Source organism: Typopeltis vanoorti, chromosome 5 (genome assembly GCF_054136105.1).
Source record: "Typopeltis vanoorti isolate ZY-2024b chromosome 5, IOZ_Tvanoo_1.0, whole genome shotgun sequence".
In the NCBI taxonomy this organism is placed as follows: Eukaryota; Metazoa; Arthropoda; class Arachnida; order Uropygi; family Thelyphonidae; genus Typopeltis; species Typopeltis vanoorti.
In genome coordinates, this window is record NC_143553.1 from 80,826,280 (window position 1) to 80,853,839 (window position 27,560).

The 27,560-nt window shown below is 35.3% G+C and overlaps 1 protein-coding gene across 1 annotated transcript in view; it reads right to left on the reverse strand.

Moving 5' to 3' along the window:
- The window catches only part of Gint3 (GDI interacting protein 3), a 115,237-nt gene that overhangs the window by 63,037 nt on the left and 24,640 nt on the right, over positions 1 to 27,560 (reverse strand). Inside the window, exons 3-4 of the mRNA XM_090393213.1 lie at positions 17,511 to 17,598; positions 15,909 to 16,100 (exon numbers count right to left, since the gene is read on the reverse strand). Of these exons, the coding sequence (XP_090249339.1) occupies positions 15,909 to 16,100; positions 17,511 to 17,598 (280 nt within the window). The remainder of the gene's footprint in view (positions 1 to 15,908; positions 16,101 to 17,510; positions 17,599 to 27,560) is intronic.

Genomic DNA, 27,560 nt, shown 5'->3' on the forward strand with positions numbered 1-27,560 from the left:
AAACTGGATGATTGAAAATTGGCAACGTGTAGCATGGGATGATGAATCGCAATTTAAACTTCAAAGTGCCAATGGGAGACTGAGGATATGGAACCAACCCCATAAGATCATGGATCCTGCATGTCAGGTCAGAACTACACAAGCTGTTGGTGACTCAGGTGGCCTAGGGCAGGCATCTCAAACACACTGCCCACAGGCCTACCAACAAGTAACATGTGGCCCACCAAACTTTGTAACCAATATTTTGACAACACCGAATTAAATAAACATATTTAAAAAATTAACATTCCCACTTAAGATTATTTTATACGCCAACTACTCTGCATGATATAATCACGTCATCACAAGAAAGATATTTATTTAACCAAATATTTCGGTCTGGAAATAGCAGACCATCGTCGGTGGTATTACAAGAACAGTTTAAAAAATATACAAGCTAGAATACTAACAATAGATCGTTGAAATTAGAACATGCCGCGTGATGTTATATCACTAAGTATGAAACGAAATATTTTGAAGTAGAAACATGATTGAATTTGCTATAAAAAAAAAAATAAATAAATAAAAAAATAAAAAATAAAAAAAAAAAAATTAATGAGTAATCTTGATTAGGCTTTCCCAGATTTTTGATATAGATATGCAGTCATTACGATTCAGGTTGGGATGATGGAGCAAGGCCTCCACGCTTTCCTTGAACAAACGTTCGAACCTGTAACGGGATCTATGTAAGAGGCACGTCTTGGACCAAAGGATGCTGTGGTCAGTTTCAATCCCGTGTTGAGCCAAACCAGACTTTTCAGGTTTATTGTGAAGAATGGATGATTGATGTTCTTGGATTCTTTTTTCAAGAGAACGTCCAGTCTGTCCAAAGTAAGAGAGATCACAGTTGCAAGGAATTTGATAAACTCCAGGAAGAGATAAAGTTGAGCGTTTGTCTTTAGGAGAAGGAAAATGAGAAGACAATTTGTTAATAGGAGAATACGTAGCTGTTAAATCATATTTCTTCAAAATTCTTGCGATAGGTTCTGAAATACCGGAGATATAAAGAATAGGTACTCGACGTATTGAATCTTTGTTGTTTTGTGGAGGATTATAAGATGTAAGAAGACGTTGAATACTTTTTTCAGAAAAGCCATTGAGTTTCATGTGTTGCTGGATAGTAGAAAGTTCTTTCTGTAGATAATCAAAAGTAGAACAATTAGTTTTGGCTCTTTTGATGAGACATTTTATAATTCCTGTTTTATGACATGGATGATGGGCTGATTCTTTCAGAATATAACGACCTGTGAATGTTGGTTTCCTGTATACTGTAGTTGTAAGAATATTTGAAGATGATCGGATGAGGAGAACGTCTAAAAAAGATAACTGGTTGTTTTCTTCTAATTCCATAGTAAACTTTATGCGATGATGTAAGGAATTAATACTGTTTAAAAAGGAAGATAAAGTGTTTTTACTGTGAGGCCAAATAGCAAATATGTCATCTATATATCTTACCCAAAAAGATGGTAGAGGGAAACTAGATGTGAAGAGGACTTTTTCTAAATGTTCTAAATAAAAGTTGGCTAAAGCTGGAGAAAGAGGACTTCCCATGGCTGTTCCTTCTACTTGGCTATAAAATTTGTTTTGACATATGAAATAACCAGAATGTATAACGAAATCGAATAGTTTTATAATATCTTGAGGAAAGATGTCAGCAAGTAGTTTTTTGTTCTTATGTCGCAAGTATCCTTAAAACAACAACTACTCTGCAATTTCTAAAGGAAATAATGTTCTATTTGTCATTTCAAAAAATCTTGTTACACCACTGCATATATATCAAATTTTACCGAGCAAGTCTACATACGCGGCTACACCGGCTGACCACAGCAATCTGAGGCTAGCCATTAGCAATTTTCAAGTCTTAAGAAAGTGTAGTCTTTTCTTTATCATTAATAAAGAATTTATAAAAATAATGTTGAAATCTTTAACCAGTATGAGTAACAAAAGATTAATTGAAGAAGAACATCGTAGTTTTCAAGAAAAATGAGAGTTACAATATTTTTGTATTCAAGGAGAAAAAAAATTATGCCCGATATGTAGAAACTCTATTACAGTTTGCAAAGAACATAATATTAAAAGGCATTACGATAAAAATCATAAAGAAAACTATGACAAATATGTTGCAAAACTTTGTGAAGAAAAATTGTCAGAATTAAAGTTGACACTTCAAAATCAACAAAGTGTATTTACCAAACCTATTGAAGATAATAGAGCTAAATTAAAAACCAGTCACATTTAATTGCAAGCAAGTCGAAACCATTCACTGAAGGGGAATTTATTTGCAAACATATTATTATAGCAGTTGAAGTGTTGTGTCCTGATCAATTAAAGAAATTTAAAAATATAAGCTTATTTCGAAATACCATTGCTAGCAGAATTGATGATATAGCTGGAACTTAAGGAATCAACTAAAATCAATAATTCCAACATTTCAGACCTATTCCCCTTGCAATTGACGAAAGTACAAATGTACGCGATATCGCTCAGCTGGCTGTTTTTATTCATGGATGTGATATGAACTAAAAAGTAAGTGAAGAACTTCTATTTAAAAGAAAATTGCAAAGAACAAGGTAATAATAATTTTCAACATTTTCATTGCATTATTCATCAGCAAACACTATGCTCCAAAGTTTTAAAAATTGGACATGCCCTAAAAAATGTAGTAAAATTGTAAATTATATTCGTGCATGTGGGCTTAATCATCGCCAATTTAGTAACTTTCTAGATGATATAGAAAGTGAATATAGCAATCTACCTTATTATACAGAAATTAGATGGCTTTTCAGTCATAAAGTTTTGGACGAAATTACCATGTTTTTCAGAATTGAAAAATTCTAAATGTGAAATATTAAAAAATGATCAATGGATAAAGGACCTGGCTTTTTCATTTGACATTACAAGTCACCTTAGTCAACTTAGTCTTAAGCTACAAGGCAAACATCAAGTAGTTACCATGTTATTTGACAATATTAACATTTTCAAACAGAAATTATTACTTTGGCAAAAACAAATTCAAGAAGAAAATTTATCCCATTTTGAATGTTGTCAATCATTATTACAAAAATCACTGAAATTGAAATTTTCAGAATATGCCAATCAAATTAAGTTATTAGAAAATGAATTCAAAAGAAGATTTTTAGATTTTAAGAAATATGAAAATCAGTTTAACCTATTTACTTCTCCTCTATCGACTGATGTTGAAACTGTTGATGACAATTTACAGTTGGAATTAATTGAAATTTAGTGTGATTCTGTATTGAAACAAAAATTTTTGGATGTTGAAATTCCAAAGTTCTATAATTATTTATCATTCAATCGATACCCCAATGTATTATGTGCAATTAGGCATTTTTTATCTATGTTCGGTAGCACATATTTATGCGAACAACTATTTTCAACTTTAAAGAATAATAAAACTGCAGAAAGATCAAGATTAACAGACCAGCATGTGCAAGCAATATTGAAAATAACTACAGCTCAACAAATTCAACCAAAATTTGAAGATTTCGTTAATGAAAAACGTTGTCGAGTTTCTTCAAAAAAATGATATGTATAATTTTATTTAAATATGTAAACTTTATATTTTATATGTATTTTTGTAACATGGTTGTATTTTGTACTTATATACTCTAATGTTAATATTAAAAAATCAGTTTCCTCTTTATTTCAAGATTTTTTTTTCTGTTGCGGCCAGCGGCTTGATGTATAATTCTTAATTTGGCCCTTGGAGCTAAACAAGTTTGACATGCTTGGCCTAGGGTGTCTCCAGTTGGAGATCTTTGGGACCTTTGGTATGTGTACCAACAACTCTCAATGCAACCAGGTATGTGGAACTCAGGGCTGAACATTTATGTCCATAATGCATCCCAATGGAGATGACATCAACCAGTATGATGACTGTTCATTTCACAGATCCAAGCAGGCTACTACTACTACTTGGTTCCAGGAGCATCTGTTGACTTTGAAATAATGAAGTAATAATGGCCAACTAGAAGTCCTGATTTAAATTTCATCGAAAATCGTTGGGATACCATCGAGCAGTGAATGGGATACAGCCTGTGTCCAATCACTGCCAAACTTGAGTGAATTGTGGACAGCTCTGGAGGATGCATGGGTCACCATACCTGTGAAACATTTTCGCAAGCTTGTGGGATCCTTGCTTCATATGGTGGCTGATATCAGGACCAGAAGGATTCCAACATGTAATTCAATGCACCTTCAGTGTATTAACTCATTTAATATATAAAACCAGCTCTTACAGTCTATACAAGAAATATTATTATTGGCTACTCTATGGAGGAGCCCTTAGATTCGTTGAAGGCCCTAAAACTTCATCCAACATTCACGTAGTATCTATCATATTTGCTTTGAACTCATTCACAGTCATGGCACCCACAATAGACTCTGGCAACTCATTCCACTCATTCACCACACTCCAAAGCAAAAAATCTAGTCTTGAAACCCTTGTTAACTACGCTCTTATTCTCAGTTTCCAATGATGGCCTCTAGTTCTTCCACCACCACATCTATTCTGAAAAATTTCTTCTGTACTAATCTTGTATAAACCCTTCAGTAATTAGTATGTCTCAATATCAGCCCTCCTCTGTCTGTCAACCAATGTCTGTAACCCACAAATCTTCAACCTATCCTCAATAGGATTCATTCCATAGACCTGCTACCATCTTGGACACTCCCCCTCTGGATCCTCTCCACCACCTTCTTATTCCCAAGAAACCCAGATGACCAGATCTGTGCACAGTAGTCAAGATGCAGGTCTTCTTACCAAGGCTCTATAAAGATGTATAATCTACTTGTCAGGGTATTCTTCAGTAACCAAGTAATCCAATGAGCTGTGTTAAACAGTTTTGCAATATGCCCCGCTAAACTTTAACTCCCTATCCACTAACACTCCCAAATCCTTGGCTTCATCCTGGAGTACAGTTCCATCAATGTGGTACACAGCTGATAATCTTTTAATCCAAAAATCATAACTTTAAACACTGCCACATTAAACTGACATCCATTCTCCATTGCCCAGACTGCTAAGTCTATATAAATCATCCAGCAAAATTTTATAATCTTTATTAACTATTTGCTTGACCCAATTTTGTATCATAGGTAAACAAATGAATAGTTTCTCTCAGATCCTTTCCTATATATTTAATGTACAAATTAAATAGTACTGGCCCAAGAACACAGAGCCTTGTGGTACACCACTAGTCACAGGCCTTCTACTAGACTTTACATCATCATCATCAAATTCCTGATATGTACCCTCGAGGGGGGGGGGTACAGGATATGATACTACTACATGAAACACTTACATCATTACTAACTTCCTATCTACAAATTTTCCTCCAAATCAATCTGTTACCTGTCAAGACTCCAACATTATCAGATCTTATATTTCTATCTTCTAAGGCACTTTTTACTGTATCAGTCCACCCAGGCCTGGCTGGTGGAGTGTGCGAAGTGTGCAATATATACAGGTGCTGCAGAAGAAAAGGTGCCTAAAAGATGTCAAAAAATATGAGATAAGAGTTTAAATGAACAACAAATGATACATATAATTATGAATGTACGTTGTCTTCCATTCTGGCCCCTTCATATCTTCCCGGACACGAACAAATAAATTCTGAAATAGTATCCTGGACCTGATTATATCACTGTAATTTTTGATTAAAATTTAAGAAAATATACCTAAAATAGTTCTTTATTTTTTGATGTATCATAAATCAACTTATGATTAATTGTTGAGTTCAGCATAAAAAAAATTTGTATAAGCTGGACTAATCTGTAGGTAACATCGTACTATAAAGCAGTTTTCATTTCCTGTTTGTTTTATTCACACTTTATTCAAAAAAAACTTTTTTGGAAAGGCACTGAACATTAATCGCACACACAAGAAAAATATTAGCCGCCAGCTCTGAGTCCACCTATATCTTAGTCTTCCTCTGAGTCTTTTTTCTTCCAACCCGGCAGAGAACACTTGTTTCGCTAATCTTTTCTCGCCCATTCTTTTTAAGGGAACCACCTGAGATTATCTCTGCTAATGCATTCCTGGATGCTGACAATGTCAAATTCTTACCTAATATCCTTGTTTCTAATATGATATTGCTAATGATGCCATCTGTTCACACCTCTAATCTTTCTAAGGACTCTCATATCTGTGGCCTCTGGTCTTTGGTCAAGTGTTTTATTTCTAACCCAACTCTCAGATCCATAAGTTAAAATTGGTTTGAATGCTGTCTTGTATATGCTAATTTAGTTTTTGGACTAATTTCTCCATATAAATTTATTCCGACGACTTCCTACCAACCAGCTTCGTTGATTCTGTTGTCTATATCCATATTTAATTTACCATCTTCACTAAAAAATCATGCCTAAGTAGCTGAAATGTTTTACTTGTTCTATAGGTTCTCCATTCACAATGCAGTTGATATTTTTAATGCTTCTGCCTATTTTCGTTGTTTTTTATTGCTGCCCTTCATACCAAATCTATTACAACAATTATTCAATTTAGTCAGGGAAATCTGCAGACTTGTAGCAGATTTATTTAGAAGTATAACATCACCTGCATAAAGTAAAGAGCTGAGATTAATATCTCCAATTTTGATATCAGATTTAATACCACTTTCCTTCATAATATGATCCATACAGATAATGAATAACAAAGGAGATAATGTACATCCTCGTCTGACACTAGATTTAACATTAAACTATCTTCCTGTACTTCCTTCAGTTCTAACTGCTGACTTACAACTCAAATGAACACTAAGTACTGCTTGATATAATGCTCCATTGACACATACAACTGTAGTGTTTTGACTAGCTTTTCTCTGGGAACCTTGTCATATGCCTTTTCCAGATCTACAAAACTTAAATACAAATCTTTGTTATATTCCCATGATTTCTCAACTATCTGTCGTAAAGTGAAAATCTGATCTTAACAGTCTCTATTTGGCCTGAATCCAGCTTGTTCTTCACCAAGCTCCCCTTCCACAATCCTTCTCAACTATACTTGCATAAATCTTATGAGGAACACTTAGTAGGGAAATACATCTGTACTTCTCACATTCAGTATTTCCCTTTTTATATAGGGGTATTATGAGAGCTCTACTCCAATCATCTGGAATGTGTCCCTCTGTTCAGGTCTTAATGAACAATGCAGTGCAGCCACTGTAAGATTTTATACCTCCATAGTTGAGCATTTATGGTTGAATATCATCTACTCAAGTTGCCTTTCCACATTTCAGGCTTTTGATCGCTTTTTCTATTTCAAGTATGGATATGTATTCCTGATTGCATGTCTGGTGAGTGTTTTTTACTACTATGCTGTCAAAATTGTTAAATGAAACAATCAGTTTCGAAGTAATTAATTACTTCGAAAAATTTCTTCGAATTACTGCATGCATCAAGGATATCTTTTTCACCAGTTTTCATGTCACCTTTATCATCTATAATTCCTTTTACCACACTCTTTCCTCCATTTCTAAGCTTTTTCAACAGCCTCCAGAATATTTTGCCACCCTCTTGATATTTATTTTCTATCTTCTTACCAAAGTCTTCCCATGACTTTTGTTTATCTAGTTTTACACTGTTTAGCTTTCTTACATTTGTCTCTGTATACTCTAAGAGCACAAGATGACTTATTTGTCAGGAACTTTCTTCTTTTCCTTCACTGCCTCTTTAACTTCCTGTGTTTATCAAGGAGTTCTGATTTTTCTATCCTTGCAGACAATTTCACCACATGCCTCTCTGGCTGAATCGATCAATGTTTTCTTCAGGATTTGCCACACTCTCTGAATTGGGTGTTTAAGGGTCAAAGCTGTATAACTGATAGGAGACCTCCACATAGCCTTTAAAGGAATGCAGAGAACTGACTAGGGTTTCTGACCTAATGTCCCATCCTCACCTTCTCATGGTGCACCCTGTTAGGTATCTACCTGGATACTAAACGAACGAGGATGGGCTGGCAATTTGGGATTTAGCTAACCAAATTGTATTCTTATTGGCTTAAACCAAAATATAATATGATGGTACGACATGACTGGAGTTTACTCCTGAATAAATTACTTTCTGATAGCTTTCCATCAACCATCCTTTTATTCACTTCAACTTTATATCCATCCCCTGTGTCATGCAATTTATTAATTAGAATTCCATGTAGTATCCTGTCAAATGCCTTTGCAAAGTCCAGCAGTACCACTGTAAACCCATTACCATTTACCAGTAACTTGCCCATATAAAACATGAACAAGTTACTGAGGCACAACCTCTTCTTCATGTAGCTTCCTCAGTGAGAGAGTGCAGCACCATGTCCTTCCAGTTCTCTCTGTTGGTGGCTTTCCTTTTTGTTTCTACATAGCCATGTGATCCTGTCCATGATCTTGTATCTTCAAGCCATGTCCTTCGTTTTTTGCTTCTTGATCCTTTTCCCATAATTTTTCCTTCTAAAACTGTTAGCATCCTCTGTCCTGCTGAACCTCTCAGTACATGTCCTGCGAATCTCTGTGTTTTCATTCTCTGTAGGACATCTGTATTTGTCACATGTTCTGTCCATGGGATTTTCAGAGCTCTCCTATAGCACCACACTTCAAAGGCCACTATCTGTTGCGTGGCGAGGCAGTAGTGTCCAGCATCTGTGTGCAAAACTTTAGTTAGCGCCCCTATACCACTTCCCAGAAAAAATAACAAAAATAATTTGGAAAAAAATAAAGTAATTTATGTTATTTGGCAAGGAAATCATTTGCAAATTTCACCTTATATAGTTTAATGTAAATTAACAGATAAACTTACAGTTTTATAAAAACAAAAATATTAAATATTTTTTGGTACAAAATTAAACAAACTATATTTTATTTGGCAAGAAAATCACATTGTCATTTGCACTTTGTATAGGTATAAATAAGAAACAGATAAACTTACAAGTATATAAAATAGGAACATATTAAACATTATTGGGTAAAGAAATAGGTAAATACATCTTTAAACAGAAAGAAAAATCACTTAGTGAATTGAACTTTTCTAGTTTTCATTAATGAAAACTCTCGAATAATATCATGTATATCAAGTTGATCCAAAATATCTGGTTCTATTGATATAATGGCAAGATTTGAAAGTCTGTTTTGTACCATTGTGGAGTGCAAGTATTTTTTAATAATTTTAAGTTTAGAAAAGGACCGTTCCGTAGATGTTACAGATACCGGTAATGACAAAAGAATCCGAAGAGCAATTGTAAAGTTTGGATAAACTGTGATTAAGTCGTTTGAATAAATATACGGAATTATCTGATATATATCATTTTTAAAATTAGAAAAAAATGGTTGACAGCGTAAAATTTCTTCGCATAAAACGTCTGCTTGTGTGTCTGAATGATTCTCACGTGTTAATTTTTGTCGCAGCTTTTTACAAGATAATAAATATTCTTTATTTTGTGAAGTACTTAACAAATAAAAAAAAATGAAATGAATTCATATGTTCTTTTAATAAGGTAAATCTTTCCTGCAAAGATTTTAATGTTTGATCTATTACGTAGAGAAAAAAAATTTACTTTAAATGAAATTTCAGGATCTACTATATTTTCATTTTCGTAATTAAATTGTGTTGTCTTTTTATGTCGCCTTAGTAGTCTACTACTCTACAACAAAATATAGATTCTGCGTCAACTTTTGCTGCAATTAATTTTAGCTTTCTACAATTTCTTTGAAAGTTTCATCAGACCCATAATCATTTAAAAATTGATTTAGATCATTCAATGCATCTAAAGTAAGTTGGAGATTCATAGATGAAGACTGCAGTATTTTGCTGACAAAACTCACTTTATTTAAAATATCATACCAAATCTTTGGCGCCTTTGCTATCCTGGTGCCTGTATGCGTCGCACACATTACACATAAGCTGACGCGCCCCTATTTTGGGCGCTGGTGCACCCAAAACAGGGGCGCGCCACAAATTGGCCACACTAATGTTCTTATCATTATTTTCTTTGTCTTGATACTCACAGAACTTCTGAGCAGATCTTTATTTTTCCAGAATGCAACTTTAGCTATGGCTGTTCTTATTTTTATTTCTTTATCTTGCTTTCCATCTGCAGTAAAGTAGGTGCCTAAATATTTGTATTCTATTGTATGTTCAATTTTCATATTGTTTATGAATATTTCTGGCTCAGATCTGCTTTCTTTTGAAATTTTCATAAATTTGGTCTTTTTTGCATTTATATCTAATCCAAATTCTTTACCTTCTTCAATTAGTAGCTCCAGTAATTTGATTAATTTGTTTCTGTTTTCTGCTATTAGAATGGTATCATTAGCATATCTAAATTGTTGTATTTTATACCATTGATACTAATTCCTATTTTTTGTTTTCCAATCTTTTTCATCACAGTCTCACTATAGATATTAACATGTTCGCTGCCACGCTACTTTGGCATGGTCTGTTCCCCTACGCCGAGCTGTTTTACTTCTTCAAGGTCAGTACGATAATCTCGTTACCGGAGGTAAACGACCTACGAGTATACTCGTAGTTGGCTTGTACAGAGCATATACGGTCTATGAGAATACATAGTTTTGAAGCTAGCCCCACAAGCCAAGCATTTTCACTTCTTCAAGGTCACTACAATAATCTCGTTCCCGGCGGTAAGCGTCCTACGAGTATACTCGTAGTTGGCAGCGAACGTGTTAAATAGATTTGGTGAAAGGATACAACCTTGTCTAACTCATCTTTTTATTTTCACTACAGAAGTCTCATTGTTAAACAGCTGCATTTTCTGTTTGGTGTAAATCATTTTTATAATCTTAAGTACATGATCTTCTATGTCTAATTTATCTAATATACTGAACATTTTATTATGTTTTACCCAGTCAAAAGCCTTCTGAAAGTCTATGTTCCTATTTCTTTCAAGTGATCTTTCTATTAGTACTTTTAGTTCCAGGATAGCATTAATGGTTCCCATTCCTCTTCTGAAGCCTTTCTGTGTTTCGCTCAATTCAACGCTTATGGCTCTTTCAATTTGTTTGTTAACAATAGTTAAAATAATTTTAGATGCATGGGATATTAGGCTCACAGTTCTGAAATCCTCGCAATTTTGTGCATTATGTTTCTTTGGAATTGGTATGAAGATAGATGTTGTAAAAACTTCAGGTAATTGTATTGTTTTATAGATGTCCTGAATGGATTCCACTAAATAGTTGTTATTATTGCCAGTCAAAACTTTCAACAGCTCAGCCAGAATATTATCACACCCAGGGGATTTATTATTAAGAAGATTCTTTGCATGTTCTACCTCCTTTCTTGGGGGTAGAGTGGTATCTGTTGTTACGTTTAACTTAAGGTGTTGTGAATCATCTAACATGTTACCATTATCATAGAGGTCTGATAAATACTCCACCCATTTTTCACTTATCTTTTCCTTATCAATGAGTATGTTTCCATCTTTGTCCTTGATGTTATTAGACTGTGTACATTTTGTTTGCTTTTCCATTAAGTTCTTTCACTTTCAGGAATACTTCTCTGGTTTTGTTCCTATTTTGTAATTCTTCTATCTCAGTGCACTGCCTATTTATTGAATTTTCTTTCACTCTTTTACATAACTATTCGATTCTTTTATCCAAAGTTTTATATCTTAACCTTTCTTCTTGTTTATTGATGTGATTTTTATTAGATGTTATGATAGCTGCTTGTAGTCTATTCCACTGAGAGGGTTCGTTTTCGTTTTCCAACTGTGCACACAGCAGTTCTGAAATATTTTCATTGAATTTGGATTTTATTATTGGATTTTATGCCATTTGCAGATCCCATTTTAGAGGTTGACTTCTTTTAAATTTTATTGTTTTCAGGCGAATATTCATCTTCATTAAGACCAGTCTATGATCAGATAAACAGTCAGCATTTGGCATCACCTTTGAGTTCCGTATTCCATTGAAGTAACGTTTACTGACTACAATATAGTCTAATTGATTTTTGTATCTTCCATCGGGACTTTCCCATGTGTAATGTGCTGTTGGTTTTTGCTCAAAATAAGTGTTAGTTATGATGAGACTGTGCTTGTTACAGAAATCAATCAGCTTTTGTCCTCTCTCATTCAAAATTCCTAGTCCAAATGGACGCACGAGGCACAACCCACCCTTCACAAAACAATGTTGCTTCAAATATAATATCCCCGTTCTGTCTATCCATTCCTGTATTCTGCTCTTGACCAACTTTCAGCACCTTGATTACGACTACTGATATGCTAATTGGTTAGTAATTTGATACATCAATCTTGAAGCCTCCTCTATGCAATTAAACTAATTTCCTTCTGTTTCACTCCATTGGGACTAACCCAGAACCAAGACTTAGATTAAACAACATGGTCAAAGGCACTGAAAATTCAGAATGTACCTACCACCTCTACTTTTTAATATATATGTAAACACCTGTTGGATTTCTACTCAGGACATGGACTAGTTATTACTAACACCATGTTCCAACAAAAAAATGTGCACAAATTCACATGGAGAGAAGAGGCAAGGAATAAGAAAGTCTCACTGACTATGTTATTGTCGATAGTGATGTTTTCTCCCTGGTGCAGGACACCAGAGTGTACAGAGGATTCTAAATTGGAAGTGATCACTATTTAGTCTTCAGCAGGATAAAATAGAATTTCATTTTGAAAAGCAGAGCATTTAAGAAAGTTTTAAAGTGAATAAAAGTAGAGCAGCTCTCAGATGTGAACTGTAGAATAAAATACACAAACATTATTGAAGAAAAAAATGAAAGTGTTTGAAAAGAGAAACCAAACCTTGCAGATTCAGTGACAAGCCTTGAAGAAAATATTGATTGATTCAGCTAGAAAGGCATGTAGTGAGGTTTTCTGCAAGGATAGAAAAATCAGAACTCCATGGTGGACACAGAAAGTTAAAGAGGCAACGAAGAAAAAGAAGGAAGCCTATCAAAAGTTCCTGGCAAATAAATCAGCTTGTGCTCTTAGAAAATACAGTGACAAATGTAAGAAAGCTAAGCACTGTGTAAAACTAGCTAAACAAAAGTCATAGGAAGACTTTGGTAAGAACATAGAAAATAAATATCAAGAGGGTTGCAAGATATTCTGGAGGTTGTTGAAGAAGCTCAGAAATGGAGGAAAGACTGCTGTAAAAGGAGTTAGAGATGATAAAGGTGACATGAAAACAGGAGAAAAAGATATCTTTGAAGTAGGGAGTAATTACTTCGAAAAATTGCTAAATGAAACAAGCAGTGATAGCACTGTAGTAAAAAACACTCAACAGGCATACATATTCATACTTGAAGTAGAAAAAGCCATCAAAGGCTTGAAATGTGGAAAGGCAGCAGCAATAGATAATATTCGACCAGAAATGCTGAAGTATGGTGGTATAAAAGTCTTACAGTGGCTGCACTGCATAGTTCAGAAAGCCTGGACAGAGGGACGAATTCCCAATGATTGGAGTAGAGCTCTAATAGTACCCATATAAAAATGGAAATAAAACTGAATGTGAGAATTACAGAGGTATTTCCCTACTGAGTGTTCCTGGCAAGATCTATGCAAGTATACTTGAGAAACGGTTGAGAAGAATTGTGGAAGAAAAGCTTGGTGAAGAACAAGCTGGATTCAGGCTAAATATAGGCTGTCAGGATCAGATCTTCACTTTACGACAAATAGTCGAGAAAGCATGGGAATATAACAAAGATCTGTATTTAGGTTTTGTCGATCTGGAAAAGGCATATGACAAGGTGCCAAGAAAGAAGCTATTCAATATGCTACAGTTATATGGTGTCAATGGGGCATTATATCAAGCAATGCTTACTCTGTATTTGAGTTGTAAGTCAGCAGTTAGCATTGAAGAATGTACAGGAAGATGGTTTAATGTTAAATCTGGTGTGAGACAAGGATGTATATTATCTCCTCTGTTATTCATTATCTATATGGATCACATTATGAAGGAAAGTGGTATTAAACATGATATCAGAATTGGAGATGTTAATGTCAGCTCTTTGTTTTATGCAGACGATGTTATACTTTTAAATAAATCCACTACAAGTTTGCAAGATTCCATGACTAAATTGAATAACTGTTGTAATAGATATGGTATGAAGGTCAGCATTAAAAAGACAAAGACAATGAAAATAAGTAGAATTGTTGAAAATGCCAACTGTGTTGTGAACAGGGATCCTGTGGAACAAGTAAAACATTTCAGCTATTTAGGCACGATTTTTAGTGAAGATGGTAAATTAAATAGGGAAAAGACAACAGAATCAAAAAGCTGTTATGGTAGGAAGTCAATTGAATAAATTCATATGGAATAAAAGAGAAATTAGTTAGAACACTAAATTAGCTGCATACAAGACAGTGTTCAAACCAGTTTTAAGTTATGGATCTGAAAGCTAGATCGGAAGTAAAACACTTGACCAAAGACTAGAGACCGTAGATATGAGAGTCCTGAGAAAGATTAGAGGCATGAACAGATGGCATCAATGGCAATATTATATTAAAAATACTATCCTTTGTGTGTGTGTGGGGGGGGGGGGGGGTTGATATTACAAAAATGGTACAACTCACACAATACTGATACAAGCTGAAAATGCAAACTAAATAATGGCCTGGCTGTCTAAGTGGTTATCATTATCATATTCACTTTCCAAAAGGCTACAGGTTTGAATCCTACTATGAGGATGGATGTTTATATCTTTAGGTGGAAGATCTTTTGGCAGTCTAAGCTAATGAGAATGGATGTCAGTTTAATGTAACTGAAGTATAAGGTTATGCATTTTGGGGTGAAAAAATATGAGCAGAAGTATATCACATTGAAGGAACTGTACTCCAGAAGGTTGACAAAGCCAGAGATTTGGGTGTGTTGGTGGATAGGGAGTTGAAGTTTAGGGTGCACATAGCAAAAGTGGCTAAATCAGCTCATCAGATCACTTGGTTACTGAAGAATACTTTGATTAGCAGAGATAAGCAAGTTATTGTTCCCTCTTTATTGAGCCTTGATAAGATCCCATCTTGACTTGATTCTTCTTGATGGGGAGGAGGTAGAGAGATCCAGAGGCAAGTGACCAAGATGATTGCTAGTCTATGGAATGAACCTTACGAGAACAAGGCAGAAAATGGATGATATGATTGAGACATTCGAATTACTGAAGGGTTTTTACAAGATTAATTCAGAGGAAATTTTTCAGAACAGGTCTGGTGATGGGAGAACTAGGGGCCATCCATGGAAACTGAGCAAGAGTGTTAGACCTAGGTTTTTTACTTGGAGAATGGTGAATGAGTGGAATAAGCTGCCCGAGTTTGTTGTGGGTGTCATGACTGTAAATGAATTCAAAGCAAAGTATAACAGATACTGTGCGAATGCCGAAGAGTTGTTCTTGATATGTTTAGGGCTTCCCTCGATGAGTCTAAGGACTCCTTGGAGTTGCCCGTAATAATAATAATAAGATGAATTTCATCACCTGGTGTGAGATCACTAATTGTTAATTGGAAGCCTGAAGTGGCATGAAAAAGTTTCATGGTTGGTCTCTAGAGCAGGGTTTCCAGACTTTCTAAAACAAGTAAAAAATACAAAAATATATATAAAATTACTAAAAATAAAATTTGTAAAAAAATCCTTAGCCCACTCATGGTACGAATGTACCATGAGTGGGCTAAGGAAGGACTAATTTCATGGGTTGTCCCATGAAAGGTTTACAAATAACCTTTCATGGGACAACAAATAAATAAAATTCCACTAAATACTGAGAGGAATGATAAATTTAGTAATATGTTAATTATAAAATTCCATTAACAACAGTCAAAGTACAGTATATAATGAATCATTCCTCTCAAAATAAGTTACTGATTACTTAAAAAGAGGAAAAAAAAGTATGCAATATACCTTTTCTTTATTTTTATTACAAGTGTGAATGATTAAACATGCAGTTAATCCCCTCTCTTCAAAAAGCTGACTATAAAGAAATTCCTTAATCTTTAATTCAATTTCTTTCCTTGGGAGTATTTCTGGACCTATCATAGGACAGCAAAAATATATTCCAGATACAGTCAAAACAGGTGCACTTTCTTGAACAACCTAAAAATGTACAAAATATAAAATTATGTTTTTGTTTTTAATAACTGATAATCCATGGTAAAAGAGAACACACAACGAAACTTAATATCAAAGCATACAAATCAAACAGTTAAAATGAGAACCATATGTAGTGACAAATTTTATTGACAAACTTATCTGATTGGCTATTTACCAAGATTTTACTGTCAGTTATCAAAAAATCAAATACCAATATTTCGCTGCCTAATTTCCTCAGGACATTTAACAACTGTGGTAAACACAAAGCATTCAATTTGGTTGTTGCACTAACAATTCAAATTGTAAAAAAAATAAACATTAATATCTTAAGAAGGTGCTCCTAGGAGCCAGATAACAACGAATTGGGGGAAGATTAAATGTGGTCTTCAAATGACTGTATCCTCAATCTTTTGCAAATTAATGTAACCATGTTATGATGTTCTATGATTACTGTATAAAATGAGGATCCATTTTGATGTTCACTTGTGCTGGATACCCAGCAGCATTGGAATCAAAGGAAATGAGACAGCAGATGCAACTTCTAGATTAGCAACTGTATTTGCAATCTCTGCCAACATCCAAAAATACACTTTACTATAGAAAGTAAGCAGTCACACTCTCAATAGTATGGCATCCTCAGAACACTTGTACATTGCTAGAGATGGTGATTCAGTACTTTATTTATTTTATAGGACCGTACTGTAGCAATTGGATAAAGAAGTGTTGCTAAGGCACTTGAGTTCAGTTTCAAATGCTTTGTCATTCAAACAACACAGCTCTAGCAATGTACAAGTGTTCTGAGGATGCCATACTATTGAGAGTGTGACTGCTTACTTTCTATAGTGAAGTGTATTTTTGGATGTTGGAAGAGACTGCAAATACAGCTGCTAATCTAGAAGCTGCATCTGCAGTCTTATTTCCCTTGATTCCAATGCTGCTGGGTATCCAGCACAAGTGAACATCAAAATGAGTCCTCATTTGATACAGTAATGATAGAACATAAGGAACTGGATGTGAATCGTACGGAAAGGAGATGACATGTAAAGAGTTCAAAGAGTGTATATAGATCATACATTTTTTGTAGCAGTTGTTTTTCCCCTTCTTAGGTTTCCTGCCTATGCAAAAATTACACACTCTCTCATCCTAATATAAATACAATACTACTTAATAAACCACTTACAATCTGAACTTACTCCAAATTAATTCTTTATACAGTAATTCATAAAAGCTGAAAAATTTCTACAATACATAAACAAGCAAATATTAGAGTACTCGCTTCCGCTTGCTAACACATACACCTCTTTACTCAGAGGGTAGGGAACTATTTAGAAGTAACTATGTTCAATGGGTTCTACATTCCCTGTGTAGAATGCTCTTCTGTGTCAAGTAATAATATTCATATAATTAAATTACCTCTTTAGGTGCATCCTTTGCTTTTGCAGATGTTTGTAGCTCAAGTTCCAGTTCTTTTCTTGCTTGAGCTCTTATAGCAGCTAGAGACCTTGAAAAAAAAAATAATAGAAATCTTACACAGGATTTATCAGCATTAATATCACACATCTGTCAAAGAGACATATTACAAAAGAAGCTTGGATAATATTCTAATACTATGCTGCATACCATATTTATATTGCATTAATAATGCCCACGTAAAATACATATTACAGCCAGCTAGACAATGTTGAACTTTAAAAGAGAACAATAATTTTATCCTACTCTCTTGTTTAATCACTCTTCAATGGAAAGAAAGTATTTTAGCAAGAATGACCAATCCCTAGAGACTATGACATGGAGACTACTGATATGGCCACATCATATCTATTGTTTCTCAGTATGTGTATTTGTTTTCAAAGGCTGGTTTATCTGTTTTGCAAGGATAAAACCTGAAGATTTCTTCATAGTGCAGTTTAAAAGAATTTAAAAGGTTGATGGAAGAAGGTTTGAGCCCAAAGAAGAATTCAAAACATATATGTTGTCCATCATATCATAAGAGTTTAAGTATTATTAAACTGCCTTTGATAAAAGTTACTGTATATATCCTTCTGAGAAAAATTCAAATTTGTATATACAGTCAGCGACCCATCAACTTGAAATAACACTTTTTTATCATTTGAGAACTATCTGAATTCTTTCTATTCAATAACCGCTAGCACATCACAATAAGTTGTAGTTATATATCTCTTGACTGATATATATGGCAGAAATGCACACTAGTTCATAGAGCATTCACCTGGTCTTTTCTCTTCGTTTAGAACTGTACTTCGAAAGTAATCAAAACTCTTAATTTAACCACACCTTGATAAATGTATATCACTCTCTCTCTACTGACATACATAATTTGTAATTATTATAATTTTGATATATACTATAAAAGCTAGATAACTGGGAGGAGATCTCCAGTTGGCATTTTAAGGAATAAATAGAATTAACTGAAAATTCTGACCTAATTCTCCAATCCTTACTTTCTTGTGGTGTGTGTTCTGTTAGCAGATATCTACCTGGATAGTGAATGAACAAGTAAACCAAGCCAACCAAGTTATATTCTACATTGGGATAAAACCTGAAAAAAGATAGTCACCTTTCAAGTATTGCAAATGACATTATAACGAACTAATGAAAAGTTCCAAAGAAATCTCCTTAAATACACTATTATGATAGAAGAAATTAATATAGCAATTAACTGGGTGATGCCTCTTAACAGCTGAGTCATCACCCAGTTAAACAAGGTCCCAGATGTCTGTCAGAGAACAGTGACCGTGTGTTAAGGCTTAAGTGCTGGGAGGACATCATGCTAGAGGTTTAATGGAGTACTGCCAGCACTAGGAAAGTGCTGGCAGTACTTTATGCCAGTATTGGAAGCATTAAAATTTTTTTTTTTAATGCTTCCAATACTTTGTCTCAGTCATTGCGACATTTTCAGGGAGTATAAATAATGCTTGTAACACACACACACACGAAGGCAATATAATACTTAATGAAACAGATGGGTGACTCTAAAGTCCTATCTAGGTGGCCGCCTACAATGTAAACTTGGACCTCTAACTATTATTGTTTCCAAATTTTCTATCGATCTTCGAAAAGTCTCAATGAAGATGCCATCAGTGCCCTAAGCCACAATTCTGTTGTTGCACCGAAAGAAATGCTGTTGCTAGACCTAATGTACAACACAGAATGTGGAAGATGTTGCTTAGCTCCAGAAATAGCCAACAACATTAGACATGAAATCACCAATATCCTCTCCTAGTCATCACATCCAAAAAGTAATTATCTTCTGGTCAATTCACTGCTCTCATAAAGTTATGGAAAAATAAAAGTATTGTCATCACCAGGGCAGATAAGGGTAATGCCACAGAATATAATAAAAAAATTGATATTATTCTCTGAGATTGTGCTACCTACATCCCACTAGATCATGATTCCACAAAAATGCAAGTTAAAAAAATTAAAAAAGTTACTTAAAAAAGTATCTTCCTAGCTGCCTGATATTACAAAAAACTCAAACCTTTTGATTCCCTCTGTGTCTCTGATATATGGTTTACCTAAAATCCACAAACCAAATTTCCCCCCCCCTAAGACCTATAGTAGATGCCACTGATGCTTCATGTTACAAATTGTCAAAACAGTTGGCAAACTCTCTTATTACCCTCCGCTGGACTTACCAAATCCTATTAATATATAAAAAAACTCTACTAATTTTAAACCTTGATTAAAAATTTAACTTCAAATAATACAGATACTGGTAAGCTTTGACATCACCTAACTGTTTACCAATATTTCTTTAAATGACAACTTAACACTCTTAAAAAACGTTTTTCCTTCTAATATCTTAGATCTCTTTTCCTTTGCAATTAATTCTGTTATTTTTCTTGGAAGAACAAAATTTACAAAACAGACAGAGACGGAACTGTGATGGGTTCACTTTCTCCTCCCCTCTCATGCCCTTGCCAATTTTTACATGGAAAATATTGAAAAACGAGCCTAGACTCAACCCCTCTATCTGGCTAAGATACATAGATGTGTTCTATATTTGGCCTCATGGCCAAGACACATTAGAATCCTTCATCAGTCATCTCAATAGTCTACATCCAAGAATCCAGTTAACAATGGGAAAAGGAAAATAATAGTTTACCCTTCCTAGACACCTTAGTAACCTTCCGAACAGTAATCTCTGCTTCACTGTATATAGAAAACCCACTCACACAGATACATTCACAAACTTTCCCACCACAATCATCCCTCTCAATAATATGAGATCATAAAAACTAACCAATAGAGCCCATAATCTTTGTTCCAGTGAAACCTCTTTCAACTGAACTCAACCATATACACAACACCTTCCTATCTAATGGCTTCAGTCATTACAGAATTAAAAAAAATATATAATCAGTTCCCTCCCCATCATTTCAGAAATGACATCACCATCTCCTACATGTATGGCACATCAGAAAAAATAGCCAGGTCGCTAAAAAAGTACAACCTCTACACAGCTTTTAAGCCTCACCTGAAACTTGCTACCCTTATCTATTCTACCAAAAGACCAGCTCCCTTCTCTTTCAATGCCTGGTGTATATAAAGTACCCTGTTCCTGTAAGTTGGCTTACTTCAGACAGACAGGTAGATCAGCCACTATCTGTTTAGATGAACACAAGTAAATCTGCAATCATGACTATGGTCAATCTGGCCTTGCAGACCATGTATTGGATACAACCAGTGGTGACTATAAGGGGCTCGAGCGAGCCCTTTGTTAAATTTTTCTCAAATTTGTGAGCCCCTTGTTTACTTTTTTATTTTTTCAAAAACAAAATTTTTTTTTAAACATATTAAGCGACAAACTCATACGGTAACCTAACAAAAATTAGTCTATTCAGCAGTGTATAGATTATTTGGAATTATTGTTTCAACTCCTCTATAACAAATACACCCAAGTTTGAAAATAAAATAAGTGCATGCGCTATCTTTATCCTTCTCGTAGCCAATTGTATGGCGAAACCAGTAGCCAAACAAATGTTTTGTAAAAGATTATAAAAGATTTCATTCTTATTATATTTTGATAGTTAAAATATGTTTAAGAAAAATGAACAAAGTTGATTGTGTGCAAATATTTCATGTGTAAATCATGAAATATTTGTTTAAAAATGATAGCCTTTAGAGGTCGATTGTCCTCTCATACTTTTTGATTGGAATTTGTACACAAGCTGTATTACTAAAAGTTTTTGTGTGAAATATGGCTTTTTTTTTTTTTTTTTTTGCTCGACGATGCACAAGCCCTTTGTTAAAATTTCCATAGCTCACCACTGGATACAACTCGCAGGTTCTGGAAGAAAACCACCATGATCTACCATAGTAAATTTAAAAAGGAAAGTCTGTTTTTGGAATATGCTTAGAAATCAACCTAATTTAAATAAATATGGATGCATAAAACTTACCAAAATTTGGGAAACAATAATCATCATAGGTCCCGTTTTACATCCTCGGCTGCCTACAGATGCCCACAGAAGATGCACCACCTAGATGAGACTTTAGTCACCCATGTGTTTCATTAAGTATTGTATTGCCTGCGTGTGTGTGTTATTTTTACTCCCTGAAGATGTCTCGGTGACGGGCAAAATATTGGAAGAACTAAAATTAGTTTTTAATTCTTCCCTAGTGCTGTCAACACTTCAAACCTATAACATGAAGAGAACAGTGAAAAGTCATATACTAGAACAAACTGAAATTTAACATTAGCAGAAGTGAAAATCGGACAAGAAGATAAAACTAGCAAAAGAATCAGAAGTACCAAATTAACATAACTGATATTTCTCAAACTGAAACAGGTGAGATACTGCTAAATAATAACTATAATACATTATATGTGAAAAACAGTGATCAGAGAAAAGAAAGGGTAGTTATAGAAAAACACTAAACACTAAAATGTAAACATCACGAACGGTGGCAATTTCATGTGATGTGGACATATTTCAAAATGGAGAAATAAATAATGATTTGTTTCTGCCTGCAGTTCCACAAAATGTTTTAAGGAAGAAACGGAGAAATTTTTCAAGTCACTGGAGAAGACAGCTGACAAAGAAAAATAAAAGGCAGGTATTTCTAAGGTTGAAACACAGCAGATTAAGAAATAAATACAAAATATACAGAAATGTTTTAGTAAAATTAGAAGAATAAGGCAAAGCAAATCATAAATGGTAAATACTTGATTGATTTCTGTTTCCAAACATGGACTAGTCGTTAATAATACCATATACAACACAAAGCTGTATATTCAATTACATGAAAAGTAATAAGAAATTGAAAGGCACATACCTGGCTACCTGATTGTCAGTAAGCCAGGTATGTGCCATATACACCATTAAGGTGACTTCTCTTTTTGGTAATTCAGATCCTAATCTCATCCAAATTTCATCTTTTGTGGAATATCCTCCTCTCAGTCATTCACAACCTCTTGTAGTTTGGCATTAAAACAATCCCAAATGGAAAGATCTTCATGACATTTAAATTTAAATAAACATTTAAAATAAGTTGTGATCTTGTTACAGAAATTAAATTATCTCTGTAAAAAAATTCCCATCCTATAAAAAAAAAATAAAAGGTTTTCTAATAAACATGCCAGGGTAGTCCTAGATTAAGATAAATAAATAATAAAAATTGATTATCAGGAGTGGCATGAGACAAAATTCCCAGCTTCATTCATAACCTACACTAAAGTCCACAATACTAACAAAACCACCATTAAAAAAAAAAAAAAAAGTTCTCCACCTTTGATAGGACTAAATGTAGAAATCTTCCTACCCATGCTAAAGGGAGTCATGCCTTCTGGTCTTTTACAAAAGCCATGAGTGTATTTGTCCTTCTGTGCTGCCACTTCTTTCTCATCCAAATCAGGGAAACTAGAGTTATTAAGGGGGCAGGAGTAGATATGCAGACTTTAGGGAGACAGCTGAGTGTATGAATGTGTGTAATATGCCCAAGCGAGTACGAAAGACTATGAATCACAATGGGATATATGAGCTTCTGCAATTCATGTATACTAAGGCCAGAAGTATTAGGAACAAGAAAGAAGAATTTTTGGCCTTGGTTGGTACTTCCAGGCCACAGGTTATTGGCATTAGTGAAACATGGCTGACAGAGGATGATATAGCTAGTGGGATTGAATGTGAGGGGTATGATGTGGTCAGGAGTGATAGGGAGAATAAAATGGGAGAGGAGTGTTATTGATGATAGATGATGAGCTACGACCAAGGAGAATAGAAGTGGAACTGCAGGATAGAGAAAAGAGCACATTTGAGACTATTTGGTGTGAGATTGAAACTAGCAAAACAAAATATACAGTTGGGTGCTGCTATAGACCAGATGATGGAATAGATGGTGGAGATAGTATGCATAAGCAAATAGAAGAAATGAGTGGAAGGAGGGTAATTATTACAGGTGATTTCAACTATGGTAACACTGATTGGAAGGAGAAGAGGACATATGGGAGGAAGGAATTGGATTTTATGCGATTATTAAGGGATAACTATCTGCAACTGCATGTAATGAAAAATACTAGGGTCAGAGAGTGCTTGACCTAGTAATTGCATCTGAGAACTTGGCTGTAACGAATATGACCACGTTGCCACCAATTGGTGAGAGTGATCATAGGGTTTTGACTTGGGAGGTGGCTCAAGGTGTAGAATTTACAATTAAGACAGGGTATATGTGGAATTGTTGGGCTGGTAAGCATGACAAGCTTAGGAGTTTGATTGGTTCAGTGCCATGGCATGTAAAATTGCAAGGGCTAGATGTTGATAGTGCATGGGAGGCGGTTAGGAAGTGTTTGCATGAGGCAATGGCTGACTGTATACCTAGAGTCCGAATAATAAATCAAATAGGGGTTAAATGGATGAATAACACCATTAAGCTTGAGCTGCAAAAAAAAGAAACAACTATGGAGGGAATTTAAGGAGAAAGGTGACCGGCAGTCACATGAACGGTATAAAGCGCAGGCCAGAAGGGTAATGAGTGTGGTAAGAAAAGCAAAAACGGATTATGAAAGAACATAGCCATGCAGGCCAAAGAGAATCCCAAACAGTTTTTTCGATATGTTGCAAGTAAAAGAAAAAATGTATATTAGGGAAGTAACTGAATCAGTTGATACAGTTGAATTACTGAGCGAGCACTTAGCAAGAATATATCATCCAGATGGTGATATTGCAGGAATGAATGAACCAATAGATTATACGGGAACTGTGGTGAATGAAGTGGAGGTAGAAGTCTATCACAAAACCTCAATGTCAATACATCTGTGGGATTGGATGGTATACCAGCTCGTGTCATATGTCTAAAGTGTCTAAAGAATTGTCAGTGCCCTTGACCATTTTGTTTAATTTGAGTCTCAGGTCTGGGTTAGTCGCGAGGGGGTGGAAAGAGGGGGGGAATAGTTCCAATGCATAAAGGTGGTTCCAAGACTGCTGTTGTAAATTATCGACTGATTAGCATATCAGGAATCATTGTCAAAGTCTTGGAGAAATTAGTCAAGAGAAAAATACAGGATTCGATACATGAAAATGGGATACTGTATGGGGGACAACATGGTTTTGTGAAGGGTAGATCATGCCTCAGTAACTTGCTCACGCTTTATAACACAGTGACCGCTGAACCGGATAAGGGTAATGGGTTTACCCGTGATTCTACTGGACCTTGCTAAGGCCTTTGACAGGATACCACATGGAATTCTAATCAGTAAACTGCAGCATATGGGGATGGATATAGGGTTGGTGAGATGGATAGGAGGGTGATTGATGGAGTGATATCAGAGAGTGGTTTATTCAGGAGTAGAGTCCAAAAGAAGGCTTGTGACTAGTGGTGTGCCACAGGGCTCTGTTCTTGGACCACTACTTTTCAATTTGTTCATTAAGGATATAGGAAAGGATTTGAGAGGAGGTGTTCACTTGGTTGCTGATGATGCAAAGTTGGGTAGAGCAATAGTGAATGCACAAGATGTCAAAATTTTGCAAGATGATTTGGATAGTCTGGAGGACTGAGCTAAGGAAAATGGATGTCGATTTAATGTGGTAAAGTGTAAGGTTATGCATTTTGGGGTGAAAAGATTAGCAGCAGTATATCACACTGGTGGAACCATACTCCAGGAGATTAATGAGGCTAGGGATTTGGTAGTGTTGGTGGATAGGGAGTTGAAGTTTAGGGGGCACATTGCAAAAGTGGCTAAATCAGCTCATCAAATCACTTGGTTGCTGAAAAATACTTTAACAAGCAGAGACAAACAAGTTATTGTTCCTCTGTATTGAGCCTTGATAAGGCGCCAGGGTTTCTTCTTGATGGGGGAGGAGGTGGAGAGGATCCAGAGACGAGTGATCAAGATAGCAGGTCTATGGAATGAACCTTATGAGAACAGGTTGAGCATTTGTGAGTTGCAAAAATTGGTTGATAGGCAGAAAAGGGGTGATATGATTGAGACATTCAAATTACTGAAGGGGTTTCTATAAGATTAATTCAGAAGATATTTTTGAGAACAGGACTGGTGATGGGAGGACTAGCTGGACAAGCATGTGGTTAATAAGGGTATTAGAGCTAGGTTTTTTACTTGGAGAGTGGTGAATGAGTGGAATAAGCTGCCAGTCTATTGTGGGTGCTATGACTGTGAATGAGGTCAAGGCGAGGTATGATGGCACTGTGTGAATGTCGAATAGTTGTTCTGACATGATGTTAGGGCCTCCCTCGATGAGTCTGTCGACTCCTTGGAGTTGCCCGAAATAATAATAATAATAATAATAAAAATAGTTGCATTGCAACATCAGAAGGCTGAGCTACTGGCATCACTTTTCTCATCTAACTCCTAAATAGATGAAGGTAAATCACCTTTACTGGAGCATCGCATGCCTACTGTAGTATTCTGCCAGAAAGACAACCGAAGAATCCTTAACAACCTGGATACCAAAAAGGCTTCTGATTTCAGCTGAGAACAAGAAATGTACTCTTGAACCAACAACTGTTCCTTATCATTTATACACTATATCATACTCTACTGGCATCCACCCTCTAGCATGGAAGCAAGCCCACATATAGCTAATTCCAAAAAAAAAAGGTGATAAATGTCTACCATCTAACTATCAACCTATTGCTTCTACCTTGATGTTGTCCAAAATAATGAAGAAGGTCATCAACAGTCAACTTTGACATATCTTGCTCACATGATAAACTTTGCAGGGCTCAAAACATTTCAAACGTCAAGATAAGTGCCCTAAAAACTGATCTTCAAACCATTTTGCAATGGGACAGGAATATAGTTTGATAATGCTGAACTTAACAGTATAGACCAGATCTCTCTCCTAGTCTCTTTCCTGGCAAATTGCATCATTTCTAAAGCATCTTCAGTTTCCAGAAAAACTTGGAGTCCTTTCTTGCTCAAGACATTACTTTTCTGTTCAGTTGTTTACTATGTAAGACTCAAAACTGCCTGACCTTGAAATATTGTTCTCAGGTAATGCACCTAAGACTTCACTAAAAATTCTTGCTGCGGTCCAGAAGAAAGTAGTTCAAATGATTGAAGATCACTCTTACAAACTCTGCAGATACTGCCTCACAGATGGTCACTATGAATATTAAATTATTTAAGGAATTTACAATGTATACTAGAATATTAATTAAAAGAAACTTTAATAAATACCTCCTATATTTCGGCAATGCAACATTGCCACTTTCATGGGAACATACAACTATGACACATGCATGCAGGCACTAAAAAGCAAATGAGGCAGAAGAAAGAAAACTACTGTTGTTCCTAGAGTCCTAAAGATGCCCCCTAGCAGGCTATATTGGGTTGTCTTGGCTGATGGGCTGAAGTTCTCAAGATGCAAGCTTCCCAAATTTGGGGCAGTCTCATGCAGTCAAATTTGTTGAGGTTTGGAAAGTTTTTTTTAGAGCTGAGGCTGATTCCATGAACAATCTTTCATATTTAACCCTTTTATTTCTAGTGGTTTCAGTGAATAATCACCTTTTTGAAGTTGGTTTCCTAGCAACCCAGTGGTTTCTCAGCTTAACTGAAGCATTTTCTTCTTGGTAATCAAAGGGCTAAATCTGCTGGAGTGTATTAACGTGGCTTTCTTCCAACGTATTCTGTGGAGGGTATCCAGAGCATGGTCGGCAAGCCCAGAGTGGCTGTACTGGTGAAATCAGATGTAGTCTTTGTGTTCAGAAATCCTGACATTTGCTGTCCTGCCTGTTTGACCAAAGTAGGACAGTTTACAGCTGCAAGGACCTGGTATATCCTAGGTAGGTCTAGGGGAAGTGGTTGGTCTTTGGTGGAGCAGATAAGGGATGCCAATTTTTTATATGGTTTGTAACAAGAAGTTTGTTACAAACTTTTCAGAGGTGCCACAGATATAGGGAATGGTGATGGATTTAGTGTAATCTTTGTTATGAAAGGGGTGGGGTGGGGAGGGGGTTGTGGTTAACTGGTTTAATATT